Here is a 17,519-nt window from a genome sequence, read left to right as displayed (position 1 = left end):
AGGAGTGAGTATAGAGGAACAGAATGTTAGTAGTCCATTGTCTTCCATGATGCCTAGGGTCTATGTTTAGGGAGGAGTGGGGTTGCCTCAGGCCAGAGTTGATCAAGGCCTGGCGATGGAGATGACAGACAGAACCCAGAATCTTCATTCTGGCATCCCAGGAGGTCAAAGCTTAGATGCAAAAACTCTGGCCACATATTAAAATCATCTTGGGAACTTAAAAAATGCTAATGTCAAAATCCTACCTCGGCCTGGTACATCCGTGGATTTGCAGGCAGGATCTGAGAGAAAGAAATCCTTTTAGGATGTGGATTGACAGCAGTGGCTCCTGACTGCAAGGCCCAGGCTACCCTGGCCCAGTCACGGGACACCTGCAGTTCTGGAGTGATGAGGGTAATTGCTGGAAATAAGGCTGCATTCCATTGGTATGGCCTCCTTGTCCTGAGAGTAAAAGTGCCTGCCTGTGACATCAGAAGAATGTGTTGACAGATCTGTATCCTGCTTTCAAGTTTTACTATATTTTCTGGTGGGAGCAGCAGGATAATTAAGCTGGTTTCCCTTTTTTTTTTTTTTGGTCCCCATCAGCTTTCTGCAGCTGTTCATGGATAGAAACTATCCAGAAAGGTGTTTTGTTGTTGCCTCTGTTTTTTTGAGGATATTATTGGGTCCAGAGTTTTAGGGATTGTTATGGTTTGAATGTGACCTCCCGAAAATACAGGTGATAGTATTAAGAGACGGGGTCTTTAAGAGGTGATTAAGTCATGAGGACTCCTCCCAGCTGAATAGGACTAAGACCCTTATAAAAGAGGCTTCATACAGCATTTGTCTGGTTGACCTGTCTGCCTTCCACCATGTAAGGACTCGATGTTTTCCTCTCTGTAGGATGCAGCCCTCACCAGGAAACTGAACCAGCCAGTGCCTTGATCTTGGAGTTCCCAGCCTCTGGAACCATAAGAAATCCTTTTCTGTTCTTCATAAATTACCCAGTCTGTGGTATTCTGTTATAGTGGTAGAAACAGACTGAGACAGGAACCTTCCTTCTTGGGGCTTGGGGCTCAATTTCTTCTAGCTGCATACGAAAGCTCCTCTCACGGTGCCTGGCACATAGTGAGCCTTCAGCAAATGTTTGTTTCCTTCGTTTCCAATGAGACAGCAGAGATTCTCAGAAATGCTTAATTTCAAATATGTTCTGACAGAAAATTGCCACCAAGTTACTTTTTGTCTGTTCAGAACACGCTTGGTAAAAAAACAGAAAGATGGGAGCACAGAGAGAATTGGCCCATCTTCAAAATAAACCTAGAAATGTTGGTTTCTACCAACATTTGATCTACCAACAGTGTTTAACAGTGTGGGGCACTGCAGAGGCTAGTGTGGAAATGCAGTGATATATTATACAGGTTACTTGCCCTCTAGCCTCTGATAACCTATTTCAACAGGTAAAATGTGAACATGTGAAAACGTAACAATTAAGGATTTATACAGCAGCCTAAGACAACAGTAGAATTGCTGTCAGGGGGCATATCAGGAGTATATGATTTATCGCCTAATAAATCTGAGGACAGCTGGAACTGGTCAGAAAGAGGAAAGGCTACTTCATGTTGGGGTAGTTAGAATGAAGGAGAGAGTGGCTGGTGTGAACAAGTGTTGAGCCTGACCTCGGCCTAGATGTGCCCCAGATACAGACAGCAAACTCAGCTGGCAGGAACAAGGAGCATTTTATGTAAATTTAGTAGGAAGGTGAGCTGTACCTCACTGGGGTCCCCCTTAAGACAGTTCTGGTGAGACCAGTCTTCCTCCTTTGATTTTCTTTTGACAGCATTTGCTGGGCATTGACCGTGTGCCAGGGACAGTGCTAGGTGTGGGGGATTTCCAGATAATTATAACAAGTTCTAGGCTCAAAGAGCTCACAGTCTAGTGGGGAAAGTGAGATTGCAAACCCCAAACCAAGGTGAGATTTCATCCTGCAGGAAGTAGGGAGGAATGAAGATTTTTTTTTAGTAAAGTGGGTGTTAATTGAAAAGGGATTCAGGGCCCGGCAGGGTGGCTCATGCCTGTAATCCCAGCACCTTGGGAGGCCAAGGCGGGTGGATCTGGATCGCCTGCGGTAAGGAATTCAAGACCAGCCTGGCCAATATGGCAAAAACCCATTTCTACTAAAAATACAAAAATTAGCGGGGCGTGGTGGTGAGCACCTGTAGTCCCAGCTACTAGGGAGGCTGAGGCAGGAGAATTGCTTGAACCTAGGAGGCAGAGGTTGCAGTGAGCCAAGATTGCACCACCGCACTCCAGCCTGGACGACAGAGTGAGACTCCATTTCCAAAAACAAAAAGAAAGAAAAAAGAAATTCAATGGCTCTTCCCTTAGCTCAGCAGATCTGACAGTGACACTGTTTACATTTGTCACAGGGTCTTCTGGGTCTCCTGCCCAGAATCATCTTTTTGTGCCACTTACAAAGCACAATCCTTGAGAAACATTTTTTCGTGATCGTGGTCTTTTTAAACAGGGGGATTGCTTGTTGTTAGTATCACCTGTATTTGGCATTGAACTTTCTGAAGCTGGAGAGGACCAGGTAGCTTTAGGGAGCTCCCTTCCAGCCTCCAGGACGCTGGTGCAATGACTCAGCAATGGAGTTTTGCAATAGTCTTACAGAACCAGACAAGCTTGCTTTTCCTAAGGAAACCTCGGTGTCCTAAGAAAACCTCAGGCTGGGTCCCTGCCCTGCCGGGTTGAAATTCCTTCTCTCTTCTGGTAGCATGCCTGTAGCACATGCTCTGTAACCAGCTTTAGGGAGTCCACAAAAGGCTTTGGAATGAAGTCAAATTTCAGTGCAAACTCAGTCTCTGCCTTTAACCAGTTGTGTGATTTTTGGCAAGTGACCTAAGCTCTCCTGGTTAAAGTTTCCTCATCTGTGAAACAGAGACGATGACTACTTTGCTAGGTGGTTTTAAATATTAAGAGAGTATTAAGTGAGACATAGAAGATATCTTACATATATTTTTTTCTATTGCAAAGTGCATAATATTTTTGTTTTTTTTTTGAAACAGAGTCTTGCTCTGTTGCCCAGGCTGGAGTGCAGTGGTACAATCTTAGCTCTCCGCAAACTCTGCCTCCCAAGTTCAAGTGATTCTCTTGCCTCAGCTTCCTGAGTAGCTAGGATTACAGGCACAAGCCACCATGCCTGGCTAATTTTTTGAATTTTTAGTAGAGACAGTGTTTCACCATATTGGCTAGACTGGTCTCAAACTCCTGACCTCAGGTGATGCACTCACCTTGGCCTCTCAAAGTACTGGGATTACAGGTGTGAGCCACTGCACCTGGCCAAAGTGCATAATATTTCTACTAAGGAAATTAGTGTCTCTTGGCTCCACATTAAAAAAAAATTGGATTTCCTGGCTTTCTAACTACACCTTTCTTTCTGGCCTCACCCTGATATTTGAGTTCTGCAGGTGGATGTGCTCCCTACAGTAAATGCACCTGGCTCAGAAGGGTTCAGGCAGAAAATTCTATCGCCCCAAAAGTGGGCTGAGCCAAAAGGCCACCCTTGCTTTTCTAGATCTCTTCCCTCAGGAACAAATTGAAGACAAAAATGAGAAATTCTGGTGTAATGCAAGAAAACAAAGAGGATTTCTGCATATAAATCTGTGTTTTCCTAAGACTTTTTTTTCCTACTTATTTTTATTCAACAAACATATGAAGCTTGCTATGTGCCAGGCACAGTTCAAACCATTTAAAAAATATTCATTTAGTCCTCATAACAACCTCATGAGGCAGGTGTTGTTATTCCTGGCTGTAGTTGGGGAAACTGAGCCACAAAGAGGTTCTGAACTTACTGAAAGCAACATAGTCATGCAGGTGACTTAAAGTCCAGGCATCTCAGTGGGGATAGAAAATTATTGTATAAAAATGCCCATCTAAAATGCCTTTTTTCCACAAAGGGTTCAGATGTTATCACCAGGGATTTAAATTTAGATGAAGCAGCAACTCTGCCATCCATCACATAAGCTTAAGAGATATTTAAGCCCAACTTCCCACTTGAACTTTTATGAACTGTGCCTCACTGGGACACCCCTTAAGACAGTTCTGGTGAGGCCATTCTTCCTTCCTTAACTGATTTTTTTCTTTCTTTTTTTTTTTTTTTGAGACAGAGTCTTTTCTCCAGGCTGGAGTGCAATGGTGCAATCTTGGCTCACTGCAACCTCCAACTCCCAGGTTCAAGCGATTCTCTGCCTCAGCCTCCCAAGTAGCTGGGATTACAGGCACGCACCACCATGCCCAGCTAATTTTTGTATTTTTTGTCGAGATGGGGTTTCACCATCTTGACCAGGCTGGTCTTGAACTCCTGACCCTGACCTTGTGATCCATCCACCTTGGCCTCCCAAAGTGCTGGGATTACAGGCATGCACCACCATGCCTGGCCAATTGATTTTTCTGATAAGCATTTGCTGGGCACCGATCATGTGCCAGGCACAGTGCTAGGTGCTGGATTCCAAGATAATTACAAGTTCTAAGCTCAAAGAGTTCACAGTCTAATGGAAAAAGTGGAGAAACGGACAGTCACACATGCTCTAAAGAAAGGACTCTGCAAGGATATCTCTGCCATTATCCTCAGAAGCAAGCCTCACCTCTCAACTTAGAACTGGAATCAGTACATTTACTTACATGAGAGGCAATTGCCACAGACTGTCCACATAGAATGCCTTTTGTTCTTTGGCTTCCCTCTTCACTACATCTCTCTTCTCTCTCTCTATTGTTTGGACTTCTTTCTCCTCCCCCTTCCCTCCTCCTTCCCTCCTTCTTCCTCCTCCTCTTCTTCTTCTTCCTCTCCTCCTCCTCCTTCTTTCTTCTTTCTTCTTCTTGTTGAGTTGAAGTCTCACTGGGTCACCCAGGCTGGAGTGCAGTTGCACAATCATGACTCACTGCAGTCTCAACCTCCCAGGCTCAAGTGATTCTTCTGCCTCAGCCTCCTGAGTAGCTGGGACCACAGGCATGAGCCACCACACACAGGTATTTTTTATTTTTCGTAGAGATAGCTTCTTACTATGTTACCCAGGCTAGTCTTCAACTCCTGGGCTCAAGCAGTCCTCCCACCATGGCCTCTGAAAGCACTGGGATTACAGGAGTAAGCCATGGTACCCTGCCTGAACTTCTTGTTTACATTCCCTTTTTCCCTCTTAGCCTTTTGCTTTTAGTCACCCACAGACCTGTCCAGGGCGTCTACCAGGCACCTATTCTCTGAGCCTAATGCGTCTTGAGAAACCTTGATACAGACCTGGTCAAGTTCACAACAGGTTATTTTGATTTGTGACATTGGCATTTCCTGCCTCCTTGTGACCTAAGTGGTGAACAAAACATCTCAAGATGTTCTCTTATTCAAATGTGGTTTCACTGGGGAATGCTAAGATCGAGAATATTTCAAGGAGCAAGACATCAGACGGAGTGCCAGGGATGAGGAAGAGCACTCTGAGGGCAAAGTGGTAAGCTCTCTCCTGCTTTCAGCCTCCTAAACACCATGGCCTGTATTAAACCCTCCCTCTTGGGAGGGTAAGGCGGGCAGATCACAAGGTCAAGAGTTCAAGATCAGCTTGGCCAACATGATGAAACCCCTATTTAATGAAAATCTAAAAAATTAGCTGGGTGTGGTGGCAGGAGCCTATAATCCCAGCTATTTGGGAGGCTGAGGCAGGAAAATCACTTGTGTCCAGGAGGTGGAGGTTGCAGTGAACCGAGATTATGCCACTGCACTCCAGCCTGGGCAACAGAGCGAGACTCAGTCTCAAAATGAATGAATGAATGAATGAATGCACCTCCCCCCACACCACCCCCACTTAACAGAGCCCAGATCCTGTTACTGGGAAAAGTGCAGCAGCCAGAGGGAATAGAGAAACTGTTTTGTTTGGAGTTCTGAGAAAGGATACTCAGGAAGGTGATGGTGATAGAAACAGATTGTTCTCCTGCTAATACTGCTTGTTACCCATTAAGAAGCCTGCAAAAGAAAGCGTCTTTAAGACCAGAACTTTATCAAGAACTTCGTGCTTCTCTTCCATAAACTTCATTGCCCTGTTACCTCACTCCCCAACAAACTTAAAGTACTGTCATTTTCAGATTTCAGTTACTCCTGGGTCTGTAAGTGACATAGTTTCATGCTCTTAACTCACTGGAAGGCAGTGGAACCAGATGCCCGTTTCTCCTCCTACTCCTCTGCTCTGGCCCCAAAACAGAAGCTTTGCCTACCTTTGTTTCACCCATTTATCTACCCAGAAATTCACCCATTGTGCAAAGATCTCTAATGGCTACTCTACAGGAGAACAAAGATGAAGAAGACATGCTCAATGCTTTCAGGAACTTGGAATCTGTGGAGGAGACACATATAAAGAAAATGTGATAAACATAGATTTATAGAACTTGCATTGACTTTTCTCTTTTCCTCTTTCAAAGTGATATTATTCTTTAAAAACAGGCCTCCTATATCTGATGCTTTTTTTTTTTTTTTTTTAAGACAGTCTCACTGCGTTGCCCAGGCTGGAGTACAGTGGTGTGATCTTGGCTTAATGCAACCTCTGCCTCCCAGGTTCAAGTGATTCTACTGCCTCAACCTCCCAAGTAGCTGGGACTAAAGGTGTCCGCCACCATGCCTGGCTAATTTTTTTTTTGTTTGGATTTTTAGTAGAGACAGGGTTTCACTATGTTTGCCAGGCTGGTCTTGAACTCCTGACTTCATGATCTGCCCACCTCAGCCTCCCAAAGTGCTGGGATTACAGGCATGAGCCACCTTGCCTGGCCAGAAGCTTTTTTTCTCCTCTACGAACTCTAGGAAGGCCAAGTTGATCCTTTAAGAGGGTTCGGGGTAGGCCAGGACAGGAAAAAGATATTGGGATCAGGATGGAGACCTCCGATTCCAAGATTTTCAATCAGCAGAAGACATATGCTGGAGTCAGAATCAGGCCTGGTTCCATGCTATGCCTTGGGACCAACAGATGTCCAGTCCAGATGACAGCAACAGAGGCAATGTTTACTTCTCCAGGATTCCTTTGCACAATTTACTGCCCTTTCTTCAAGAGCAGAACAACCAAGAGCATGCCAAAAGTCATGGCACGTTCAGCCATTTAAGAATGTCATCATTGGATTAGCTGATCCCGGGTAAAAGATTTAGGAAAGGAGGTGGTGAAGGGTAGGGGTGATGCACAGAGTAAACGATACATTTGGAGACAACATTTTGTTGAGTGCAGTTATGGCGTTCACACATTGCTTTTGAACAAATGATAAATAAGAAAAATGCAGGGTAGATTCTCCACCTTTTCAATCAGGTCTGGCAAGGGTTACCAAGTCATTCTAGGTCAAATGGGTAACAGAAGCCTCTGTACTGCTGAGTCCAAAATACAGACCCTAAGATATCTTTCCTTATTTATTTAGTTTCTTTTCGAGACAGAGTCTTGCTCTGACAGCAAGGCTGGAGTGCAGTGGCATGATCTCGGCTCACTGCAACCTCTGCCTCCCAGGTTCAAGCGATTCTCTTGCCTCAGACTCCCAAGAAGTTGGGATTACAGACATGTGCCATCACACCTGGCTAATTTTTGTATTTTTAGTAGAGATGGGTTTTCACCATGTTGGCCAGGCTGAATTTGTTGGCCAAACTCCTGACCTCGTGATTTACCTGCCTTGGCCTCCCAAAGTGCTGGGATTATAGGCATGAGCCACCACGTCCAGCCTATTCTTCCTTATTTAACTAGGGGATCAATCAACTTTCTTTGGGGATGATTGGGAAAAGCTGAAGAGAGATTATATGCTCCACCTGAGCCTTGAAAGCTGAATAATTCACAGAGTGCACAAAGTGGGGAAAAAAATTCTAAACAGAAGGATGGAGACGTAGAAGGGCTGGGATGGTGGGACTAAGGGTCTAGAAGCAGACAAAGTTAGGCTAGAAGGATTGCCAGATTTAGAGTCCACATTAATGAATGGTGGGTTGCATGCTGGGAGAAAGGGAGCTGAAGGAGGGGGAGCCCAGCCACAGGACCCCCAGGGACAGGAAGAGTCCAGGGTCTCTGGGGTTTCCCCTGTCCACTGAGGGAGTATTTCTGGGATAAGAGGTTTCCTAGGGAGAGCACAGAAGAATCTGTTCAAATGGAAGTTTGGTAGAAAGTACCCTGGAACTCAGGGTAGCCCGGCAATAGCTCTGATGGCTTCTGTCGTTCCCCTTCTTTAGGTGGTTCAACCCCTCCCAGCCAGCCCAGGACTATAATTTCCTAAGAGATTCCTCTTGGGAGTCATTTATTTTTTATTACAGTACCACTTGGACAGCACACGCACAGCACAAGAGGAAAACACAAACCCATGCACAGAATATATTAGAAAATTCCTATTTAAAAGTAGATGGCAAAAGAAGCTGTGCTACCAGGAGGGCCTCATGGTTCAGTGCCTGGAGAGTCCTGGAGTGTCAGCAGCCCCAAGATTCCAGGATAAGTTGATGATACATTAAGAGCCAAATGCCCCCTTCTGAGCATATTTTAATAAGGGTTGAACTCCTTCATGCAAACATGTGCACACCAATAGATGTACACACAGGCCTTGGGGCAGAGGACAGCCTGGACATGACAGCCAGCTCAGCAACAAGCACAGCAGACCCAGCTGTGCTCTCCCTGCAGCTCTGGTAGTGGCTGAGTTCCTGGCACTCATTCTTCACCAGCTCCCCAGCTCCCTTGGGAGGTGCCAGTGTGCTCTGTGGCAGTGGGGAAGTGGAGGCCCATTTCCCAAGGCGAGGACACAGGTCTATTATTCTGGACTGAGGGAGCACATCTCGGCCTTTTTTACACGAGCTTTGCTTTGTTGTCTCATCTGCCAAGCCTCGCCTGCCACTCCCAGAGGAATGAGTGAAGCCATATGTCCTGGGAAAATCCACCTACTCGAGTCCCAGGAGCTGTCCAGCAGTGTGATGTTGGGGGAAGTCATCTCATTTCTCTAAGCTTCATAATCCCTGTTTGTAAAAATGAGAGTGTCTACTTCACAGGGTTATCAAAAGGAATCACAGAAATAGGATATTGCCATGTAGTGTGCTAGCCTCAAGTTAAATGTTCAAATCCTGTTTTCTTTCCTGTCTTCTTGTGCCCCATGCCTTCCTTTTTATTTCCCCATTTGGTTTCCAGGTTTATGTGTCTGTTGGTACTCATGTAACCTCAATGGAACCAAAAGCACCTCTTGACCGACAGATTCTCCCACACCCTGACAGAAATTGCTGGTGTGTGTCCCCCGCCAGTACAAAACTGCACCACTCGGTGAATCAAGAGGATGGGCCACAGGACCAGGGGACAGTGGCGACAGTCAGGAAATCAGGTATATCCAAGCCCAGGAGAGAGATCTGGGTAGCCTGTGGGTACCTGGAGATCTGTCTCAGAGAGGAGGGTGAGGTGCCAATAATGGTGAAAAGATACAAGAAATAGTGGTGTGGGGGTGGCTCTGAGCTGAGTCTGTCCAGAAGCTGGAATCTAGGGAGGTGCTATTCACAACATTCAGCAGAAACAAAATCACTGCCTTCCAGGAGTAGGAGGCCCAAGGATATAGGAGATTTATCTTCCTGGTAGGTCTGTCCACCGAAACGCCAGTTTGATGGGTGACAGTCTACACCTCAGGATCTGCAGAAATTTCCCATTTCTTCATCTGTCAATTCAGCCATCTATCTGAATATATTAGGAGTTTTATAGAATGCAGGCTGACCTGGACAGAAAATCCTGTGTTCATGCAGCAACTTTTATCCAAGGAGTCACTATCTTTTATAGTCACTCATCTGGAGTCTTTTATAGTAAGGCTGCGAGGTAGTAACAGGACAGGCAATGCCCCTCTTTTTATAGATCAAGAAGTGCTCAAAGTAACACAGTGAGCCTAGCTGAAACATGGTTTGGGCTGGTCAAATGCAGGGCACTAATCTGTTCCCCAAAGACCAGAAATTGGCTCTCCTCCTTTGGGCCTTGGTACAGCTTCTCCTGGCCTGACCTCTGTGTCTAGACCAGCTCTGTTGCTTTTCACACCAGTGTGGGTTTCAAGTCATCTTTGAAGTTCACAATAGGGCTGGAGTGGGCCCACAGCTTTTCCCAGGAAGCCAGCCCCCCAGTAGGCTCAGAGTCAGTGTCTGATGTGCAACTGTCACTAGAGTCAAAAGAGCTCTGGAAGCAGATTTCACAGTAGGGCCGGTGGCAGCGGCAGAAGAACTCATCTGAGCTGCTGGACTCAGTGTCAAAGTAGCTGTGTTGAGAAGACAGGGAGGGACAGACTGAGGGGACTGGGGGCCTCAGCTGCCACTGCTCAGGCAAGTCAGATGAGGCTTTGGAGAGGCCTGGGGCAGCAGGACTTGGTGCCTGGCTAGAACCAGAAGGCTGGGGAAGAAAGACTGCTTCACTCCCTCTAGCCCCTTCTGGCTCTGTCTGACTTTGTTTGCTGCCCTCCAGGGTACCTGCAGAATCTGAAAGTAGTGAAGGCTTCCTGGAAGAAGGTCTTCGTACTCTGGAATGAGCAGTTTGTGGGGCCAGGCTGGGGCTGTCCCCATTCTCCACATATAGCCTGCTGTGTACCCCAGAAACAGTTCTTTTTGCCCGGTGCCCCATAGATGAGGGAGCAGAGCCAGGAAAGTGTGAGTGGGGCCGCTGAGCTGCCCGCCTTCTGCTCACCATGTAAGGGCTGAAGCCCAGCTCCTTGGAGAGGGGCATCTTTTGGGGGCTGAAGGCAGCACTGTTCCTCCAGGGGTGCTGGCAACAAGAGGGGGCAGTGGGGAGGGAAGCCTCAGGGCCCAGGCCCAGATCTTGTAATACCTCCTGAAGTTTCTCCCTGATCACTGAATTGACCTTTGACTGCCACTCTCGGGGCTCCTCTGAGTTCTCCAGATGCTTCTGTCTCTGGGGACCTGAGCCTCCTTTGCCTGGTAGGAAACTGTGGCTGGGGGCCATGGGGACTTGGTTTCCTCTTTCTGGACCCAGCCTTTGCTCAGTCCATGGCTTCTGGCTACAACCTGAGTCTAAATGATCAGAAAAGTCTTTCAAGTCAGATATCTTCTCCTCCTTCCCTGGGAAGGGGCTGATGTCCTTCCCAGGCCTGTCAAGTCTTTGCGAATGTGAGGAGGGCCCTGAGGTGCACTGGGAGTCCTGGGCAACCATGCCGGGATCATTCTGAAAGTCAAAGAGGCGTCCTGAAGGCCCCTGAGTAGCTGCCAGGCTGTGGACCGAGGCTATGGCCTGGACGTCCTTGCTTGGGGAAGAGGCAGGTGGGGCAGCCCCGTCTGGGAGGTCATAGGTGCACTCACCTGACATCAGCCTCACAAGCTTCTCTTTGGCTTTGTTTACTTGTTCCTGCAGGCTTTCGATCACGGCATTTTTCTGTAAAATTAAAGCAAAACCATCAACAAAAGATGTCACTGAGGGTTCCATAATGTCTACCATGGTGGAGAAGGTGCGGCTTTGGAAGAACCTTGGCTTCAATCTCAGTTCTTCCCTCAGGTTCTGAGAAGGTACCTCCCTCCAGTGAAATGGGTTGATGCATGTAAAGGGCTTAGGACAATGACTAACATATATGGTGCTCAATAAAGGCCAACCGTGATTTACTGTCATTATCTTGGTCTCCTCCTTACATCCCCACACTGTGAGACATTTATGAAGAGCAAGGAGGCACAGCCTGAGTGCTTGCTGGCCACTGCAGTGCCCTCTCACCTTTCCCAGAACCAAGAGGCTCAGGTCACTCTGCAGGCACAAGCTGAATAATGTTTAGAATGGTCCCATTTGTGGTTTATCACAATTTTGTAAAAATTTAGATTAATGTGAAGAATATCTCCAGGGGATGAACAAATAGGGAAACAAGAAAATGAGAAGAACAAGGATAAGTGTGGAGATTCCTGAGACAATCAAATAAGATTGGAGCTGAGAGGGGCCAAAGAGAATCTCAGGTTGGTGTTATCACCTCCCTAGGCTGGACCTCTGGGAGTGAGTGGTCAAAGCTACCATGTGGTACTACCAGATGTCGATTTCACCTAAAGCAGGAGTCCTCAACCTCTGGGCCATGCACTGGTACTGGTCCATGGACTATTAGGATCCAGGCTGACACAGCAGGAGGTGAGCAGTGGGCGAGGAAGCTTTACCACCTGAGCTTCCAGCAGATCAGCTGTGGCATTAGATTCTCATAGGAGTGCAAACCCTATTGTGAACTGTACATGCGAGGGTCTAGGCTGTACACTCCTTATGAGAAGTGAATGCCTGATGATCTGAGGTGGAACAGTTTCATCCCAAAACCATTTCCCTGCCACCGTCTGTGGAAAAAATGTCTTCCACTGAACCGGTCCCTGTTGCCAAAAATGTTGGGGACCACTGACCTAAAGGAGTGCAAGCATCAGAACTATTGAAGAAGCATTAAAAAAATGAAAGGATTGTTGGGCCTAAGCCCCGGCTAGCTTGATTCAGCAGCCCTAGAATGGAGCCCAGGAGACAAAGGAGCCTGGGGCAGTTCTGCTACTGAGCTGCCTACTCACTGCACGGATGTTAGCTGATAAACAAGCTGTGCAGGAGAGGGCTGGCAGGTGAGAGCTGCAGAGGTGTGCCTGCTCTAACTGCAAGATGGTGGGGCATGAAGTAGGAGTAGGAGCGTTGGCGGTGAGTTACAGGGAGTGACTGCAGCCCAGACATCTTTCTGTGGTGCAGCAGCTGATTCTCTAAGCTCAGACTGTGAGTCCACCTCTGGAAACTTCCGATCCTCAAAGGCAGAGCAAGGATGAGATCTTCAAAGGGAACGGCTGGACTTGGGGCAGATGACATGGGGTTGAGGGCTCTGGGAAGGCAATAATGTAAGCGAATGTTCTAGAAAGTGCTTGTCTGAACACCAAAATACTGCCTCTTTGTTACTATCATCTTTAGAAGCTGGGGATGAGCATTTGGACCTCCATTTATTATGCCCTAGAAACAAAAGGACGTTCCCTGTGTTAGGATAACTAATACAAATTGTTACACCAGTCCATAACTGCTAACTAGGACTACCAGTTATGGAGTGAACCTCCATAACTAGTAGTCTCACATGGAGTGAGATGTGGTTTCATCTCAGGTTTACATGTGAGAGTTGCCTAGAAATGCTCCTTTAAGGGAGCAGTGGCTTAAGTAAAATAGTCCAATATTCTGACCAGCAACCCTCCAAACAGATCCACTGCTTCCCTTGTAGAAGTGGGAAGGTGATTTTTCTGATAGTTGGTATTGCCAGTTTCACCCTGGTTGAGTCTACTTCTCTAAGTATCAGAAGAAAGACCAGGGCCAGTGAGTGACTGCTGAGTAAGGTGGAAGGGACTTTCAGGTGAGCACACGCATGCCTGTCCTCTCTCCCTTCCTTCTACCTGCAGAGTGGTAAGGTCTGGGTGTTGCTGGGTGAGCGCAGATGACTCAAGGACTTGCCAGGGGCAGAATGGATGAGTAACAGGAAAACACTCAGGTGTTTGTGATACTGGGCTGTGCCAGGTATCTCTCTGAGGATCTCATGAGGGGACCTCACTCTCTTCCTCCTCCACTAGCTTTTCCTCCCGAAGCCCATCATGCACATTCTCATGTTGGCTTCTGAAGGCCTTTATAGCCCCACAGAGCTAGGAAGGGACCATCTGCTGATGGCAACTACTCCTGTGGGTGAAATCTGAGTGCTGCCTTTTTATGCCTTACCCATAAACTCCTTTGAGTATAGAAAGATACCATAAACATGGAGTTGGGAAGAATATCCTTCTCCCAGCAAGCCAAACATCTGAAGCTGACTGGTGACAGATTTAGAAATGTCAACCTAAACAGAAAATTTCCTTCTTCCAGAAAAAGAAGTGGGACTCTGTTTTTACCATGGCTGCATACTAATTAGAGGTGTGGTGTGAGGCACTGCCATTATGGGACTGAAATCTGACCTACCATGGCAGCTGCACTTCAATGAGCTTATTAATTATTATTTTTGACACATTGAGGGAAGCAAAACACCCACCTGCCCACCTGCATGTTTCACAGGGTGTAAGCCGTAAGGAGAAATGGAATGAGCCTCTTGTTTCTATGGTTCAGGGAAGAAAAGTAATAGGTGTGTTTACTTGGCTGTGGAGTGTACAAGGAAGGTACTTCAGTCTTACGGGAGGTTCTATCTGCTGACCTTCTCTTCGACAGGGAAGTCAGTCAGTGATAGATGCTGCCACAAACAGCTTCTAGGGGACCCCTGGCTATAGGGGCAAGAGGGAAAAGTGTGAGAAGATGGGCTGCCCAGACCATGGGAAAGTAAGAGGAAGGCCTTAGTATGGGAGTGGGGCCTGCACAGGAGGTTACTGCACACTGTGAGTCAGAATCAAGGTCTGTGCATATGTCAAGGCAGGAGAGATAATCCTGTTTATCTAATGGGCAGTGCTGGAGCTGAGGATGCAGATGCTGAAACCTCTTGACACCTGCCATGGGGCCCTAGGACTGGCTCCTAGTTCTCAAGTCTGTTCTGGGAAAGACAGTCCAGGTATAGCATGTACTGGGGAGGCCAACTTCTTAATACCTGTGTGTCTGTGCCCGTTGAGGGGCTTCCTCTGCAGACTCAAGGCATCTTTTTGGATATAGCAGATTGAGTCCCTGCATGGGAAATGGGTAGCATGGCAGAAGTACAAATAGCACGTTGCAAATTACCATAAGGCTAAAGAGTCAGTCCACTTGGCTGTTCCAGCATCAGCTGACTGTAAATGAAAACCATCCTGGCAGTTGTAGCCAAGTTTCTGGCCTTCTGTGCAGCCAGGAAAAAAAATGCTTATTTGAAGACTTCACAGAGTGTTAAAGGCAATATTACTTCCTTGCCAGGTGGAAAGAAATCTGGCTTTGAAATACTAAATAGTAAAGAAATGGAGAGGTGTTACTCTGATGGACAAAAAAGGTTCAGAACCATAGAGGGGCATGAACAGTGGGTGCCTGGGCATGCTGAATTCCTTCATCTGTTGTGTTTTTTAGGTCCTCATCACACTATCCTCTCATCAGGGACTATTAATACCTAGGCAGCAGTCCTATTACAAAAAAGCCCAGTTTCCTAAATAACACCTACTGAAATAGATTCTAAACTGAAAAAAAAATGTGGAATGTAATTCAGTTAGTGTCAAAATACTGACTAATTCCCCTGGGCCCTGTGCCTTCTTCCTGAGTCAATGAAGCCCTCAAGCTTTTCCATGTGCTTTCTTCAAGCCTGCACCACACTGCCCAAGTCTGGGAGAGGGACCAACTCTGGCTCAAATACAGAAGAAAAAGCCTAGGGGGCTGCCTGGTTCTCCCGTGGCACTACAATCCCATTCAGAAGCCCTTATTTAGTCCCCTACCCCATCTGTAGACATGCCTGGACTTTCTGGGATGATGGGCTGATTAAGATCTGTGGCCAGTACCTGGAAAAGACAGTAAGGACCCCATGAGATCTTGGAGATGAAGACACTACTCTATGTAAAAAGAGAAAATGAGGCCAGGCATAGTGGCTCATGTCTGTAATTGTAACACTCTGGGAGGACAGGGCAGGTGGATCACTTGAGGTCAGAAGTTTGATACGAGCCTGGGCAACATGGTGAAACGCCATCTCTACTAAAAATACAAAAATTAGCCAAGTGTGGTGGTGCGTGCCCATAGTCCCAGCTACTTGGGAGGCTGATGCATAAAAATTGCTTGAACCTGGGAGGTGGAGGTTTCAGTGAGCTGAGATGGCACCAGCGAACTCCAACCTGGGAAACAGAGAGATCTCATCTCAAAAAAAGAAGAGAAAACGTATCACACAGAAGCTAGTGTCCACTACATTTCAGGGCCTTTATGATATTGTTCCCTCTGCTTGGAATACTTTTCCCTGTACTCTTTGTCTGGCTAATTTGTACTTAACCTTCAGCTCTTAGCAAATTGAGTCTTTTCTGACTGCCCTAAATTAGGTTTTCTTGCCCTTTTTACACATTAGTCTGTCTTACCATTCTGATTTTTCTTTCATAATTCCTATGACAATTTATAATGATATGTTTGCTTAATGAATGAATATCTATTTCCTCCACTAGGCTGTGAGCTCTGTGAGGGTAGGAACTATGCTTTTGTTCACTGTTCACTGGCACAATGCCTGGCACATAGGAGTGACTCATTTATATCTGTCCATTGAATGAATGAAGTAGATGCATGTCACTGGGGAAATGGTGAGGCTTTGCTTGCTGTAAAGGGATGTGGGAGAATGAGAGGAAAAGAGAACATTAGCATTAAGAGCCTCTGGGGCCACCGATGCATGATTGAATCCTTTACAGGGAATCTTCCAGGCGGAGCTTACTTCTGTGAGAAGCCTCTCCATGGAGCTTTTCTCTTCCCTCAGGTGGCAGTTCTCTTCTTCACCATACTGGGTATGGAAGCTTTTGCTGGGAGTGCTGAAATATTTCGCCATGTGTCTGATTGTTTGGTTTTCCTCTTCAAATGCCTTCCATTGCTTCAGCTGTTAGATAAAAGACCACGTTATTTATTTAATCACACACCCAGAAACACATTCTCTCACTCTTGTAAACACCAAGGAATGACACTATCATAGATACATACATGCATGAGCTATTCTCTCCTTAAAATGTACTTTGCTCTGGAGGGCTCATAGATGCTAATGACAAAAGGTATAGAGAATGTTAAGATTATATAATTTAAAAAATGCCAAAGGGCCAGGAGCAATGGCTCACTCCTATAATCCCAGCTACTCAGGAGGCTGAAGTGGGAGGATCACTTGAGCTCAAGAGTTTGAGGCTACAGTGAACTACTGTTATGCTACTGTACTCCAGCCTGGGTGGCAGAGTGAGACCCAATCTCCAAAAAACACACAAACAAAACAAAAGCAAAAAAAAAAAAACCCTAAAAACAAACACAAACAAAAACCTCCGAAGGAAGAACAAGGCAGGAAGGTAAAACGGAACAGCCTTAGCCCATCCGCCTACTCATTGCCAAACTGATCAAAGACAACCAGGGCTGAAGTATCTTCTACCACCACATTCTACAACTAGAGTTAGGAGCTGTCCTGGGGTTAAGCAATCTGAACACTATATATTTCAGATGAAACTTTCTAGTTGTATGCAGCTATTTAATTCTTTTTCATTTGTTTATTAATGGTGTGCTTGCTGCTATTGAAAATTCAGTTCCTTTGGGTGGACTTCTAACTCAAGTCAATAATCAAGGCTTGGAGAGCCTTTGAGGGAGGCCCCCTTGCCACAGTGGGATGCTCTAGCTCATCACCTAATTTCTTTGACCAACTAGGAGAGGCTCAGGAGTGAGGCTGTCTAAGCTCACACAGCCACTTAGCCCCAGAACCACAGCTGTAAGCAGGACACCATGCCCGGCTGCACGTCCTCACTCAGCTGATGAAGAGAGAGACTTTACGGTGGCAGAGCAGGGAAGGCTCTTCAGGAGAAACTGGTCTTGAGGAACATTCTGCAGAAGCCTGGGCTGCTTTAGTTTAACAGGAATGAAGCTGAACATAGAAACAGGAGCCTCCATCTGTGTCTGTGGGGAACTCCTGACCCGCCAAATGCCAGTAAT

The 17,519-nt window shown here is 46.5% G+C and overlaps 1 protein-coding gene across 10 annotated transcripts in view; it reads right to left on the bottom strand.

The window, feature by feature from the left end:
* Positions 1 to 8,254: 8,254 nt before the first annotated feature.
* The window catches only part of GPR156 (G protein-coupled receptor 156), a 117,412-nt gene continuing 108,147 nt past the window's right edge, over positions 8,255 to 17,519 (bottom strand). For all 10 annotated transcript variants that reach the window (XM_054246259.2, XM_054246263.2, XM_035274096.3 and 7 more), the window contains 2 exons: positions 16,279 to 16,437; positions 8,255 to 11,354 (listed from right to left, as the gene is read on the bottom strand). In XM_054246259.2, the coding sequence (XP_054102234.2) occupies positions 10,011 to 11,354; positions 16,279 to 16,437 (1,503 nt within the window). In that variant the 3' untranslated portion in view covers positions 8,255 to 10,010. The remainder of the gene's footprint in view (positions 11,355 to 16,278; positions 16,438 to 17,519) is intronic.

Source organism: Callithrix jacchus, chromosome 15 (genome assembly GCF_049354715.1).
Source record: "Callithrix jacchus isolate 240 chromosome 15, calJac240_pri, whole genome shotgun sequence".
Classification (NCBI taxonomy): Eukaryota; Metazoa; Chordata; class Mammalia; order Primates; family Cebidae; genus Callithrix; species Callithrix jacchus.
This window is presented reverse-complemented; position numbering and strand designations above follow the sequence as displayed.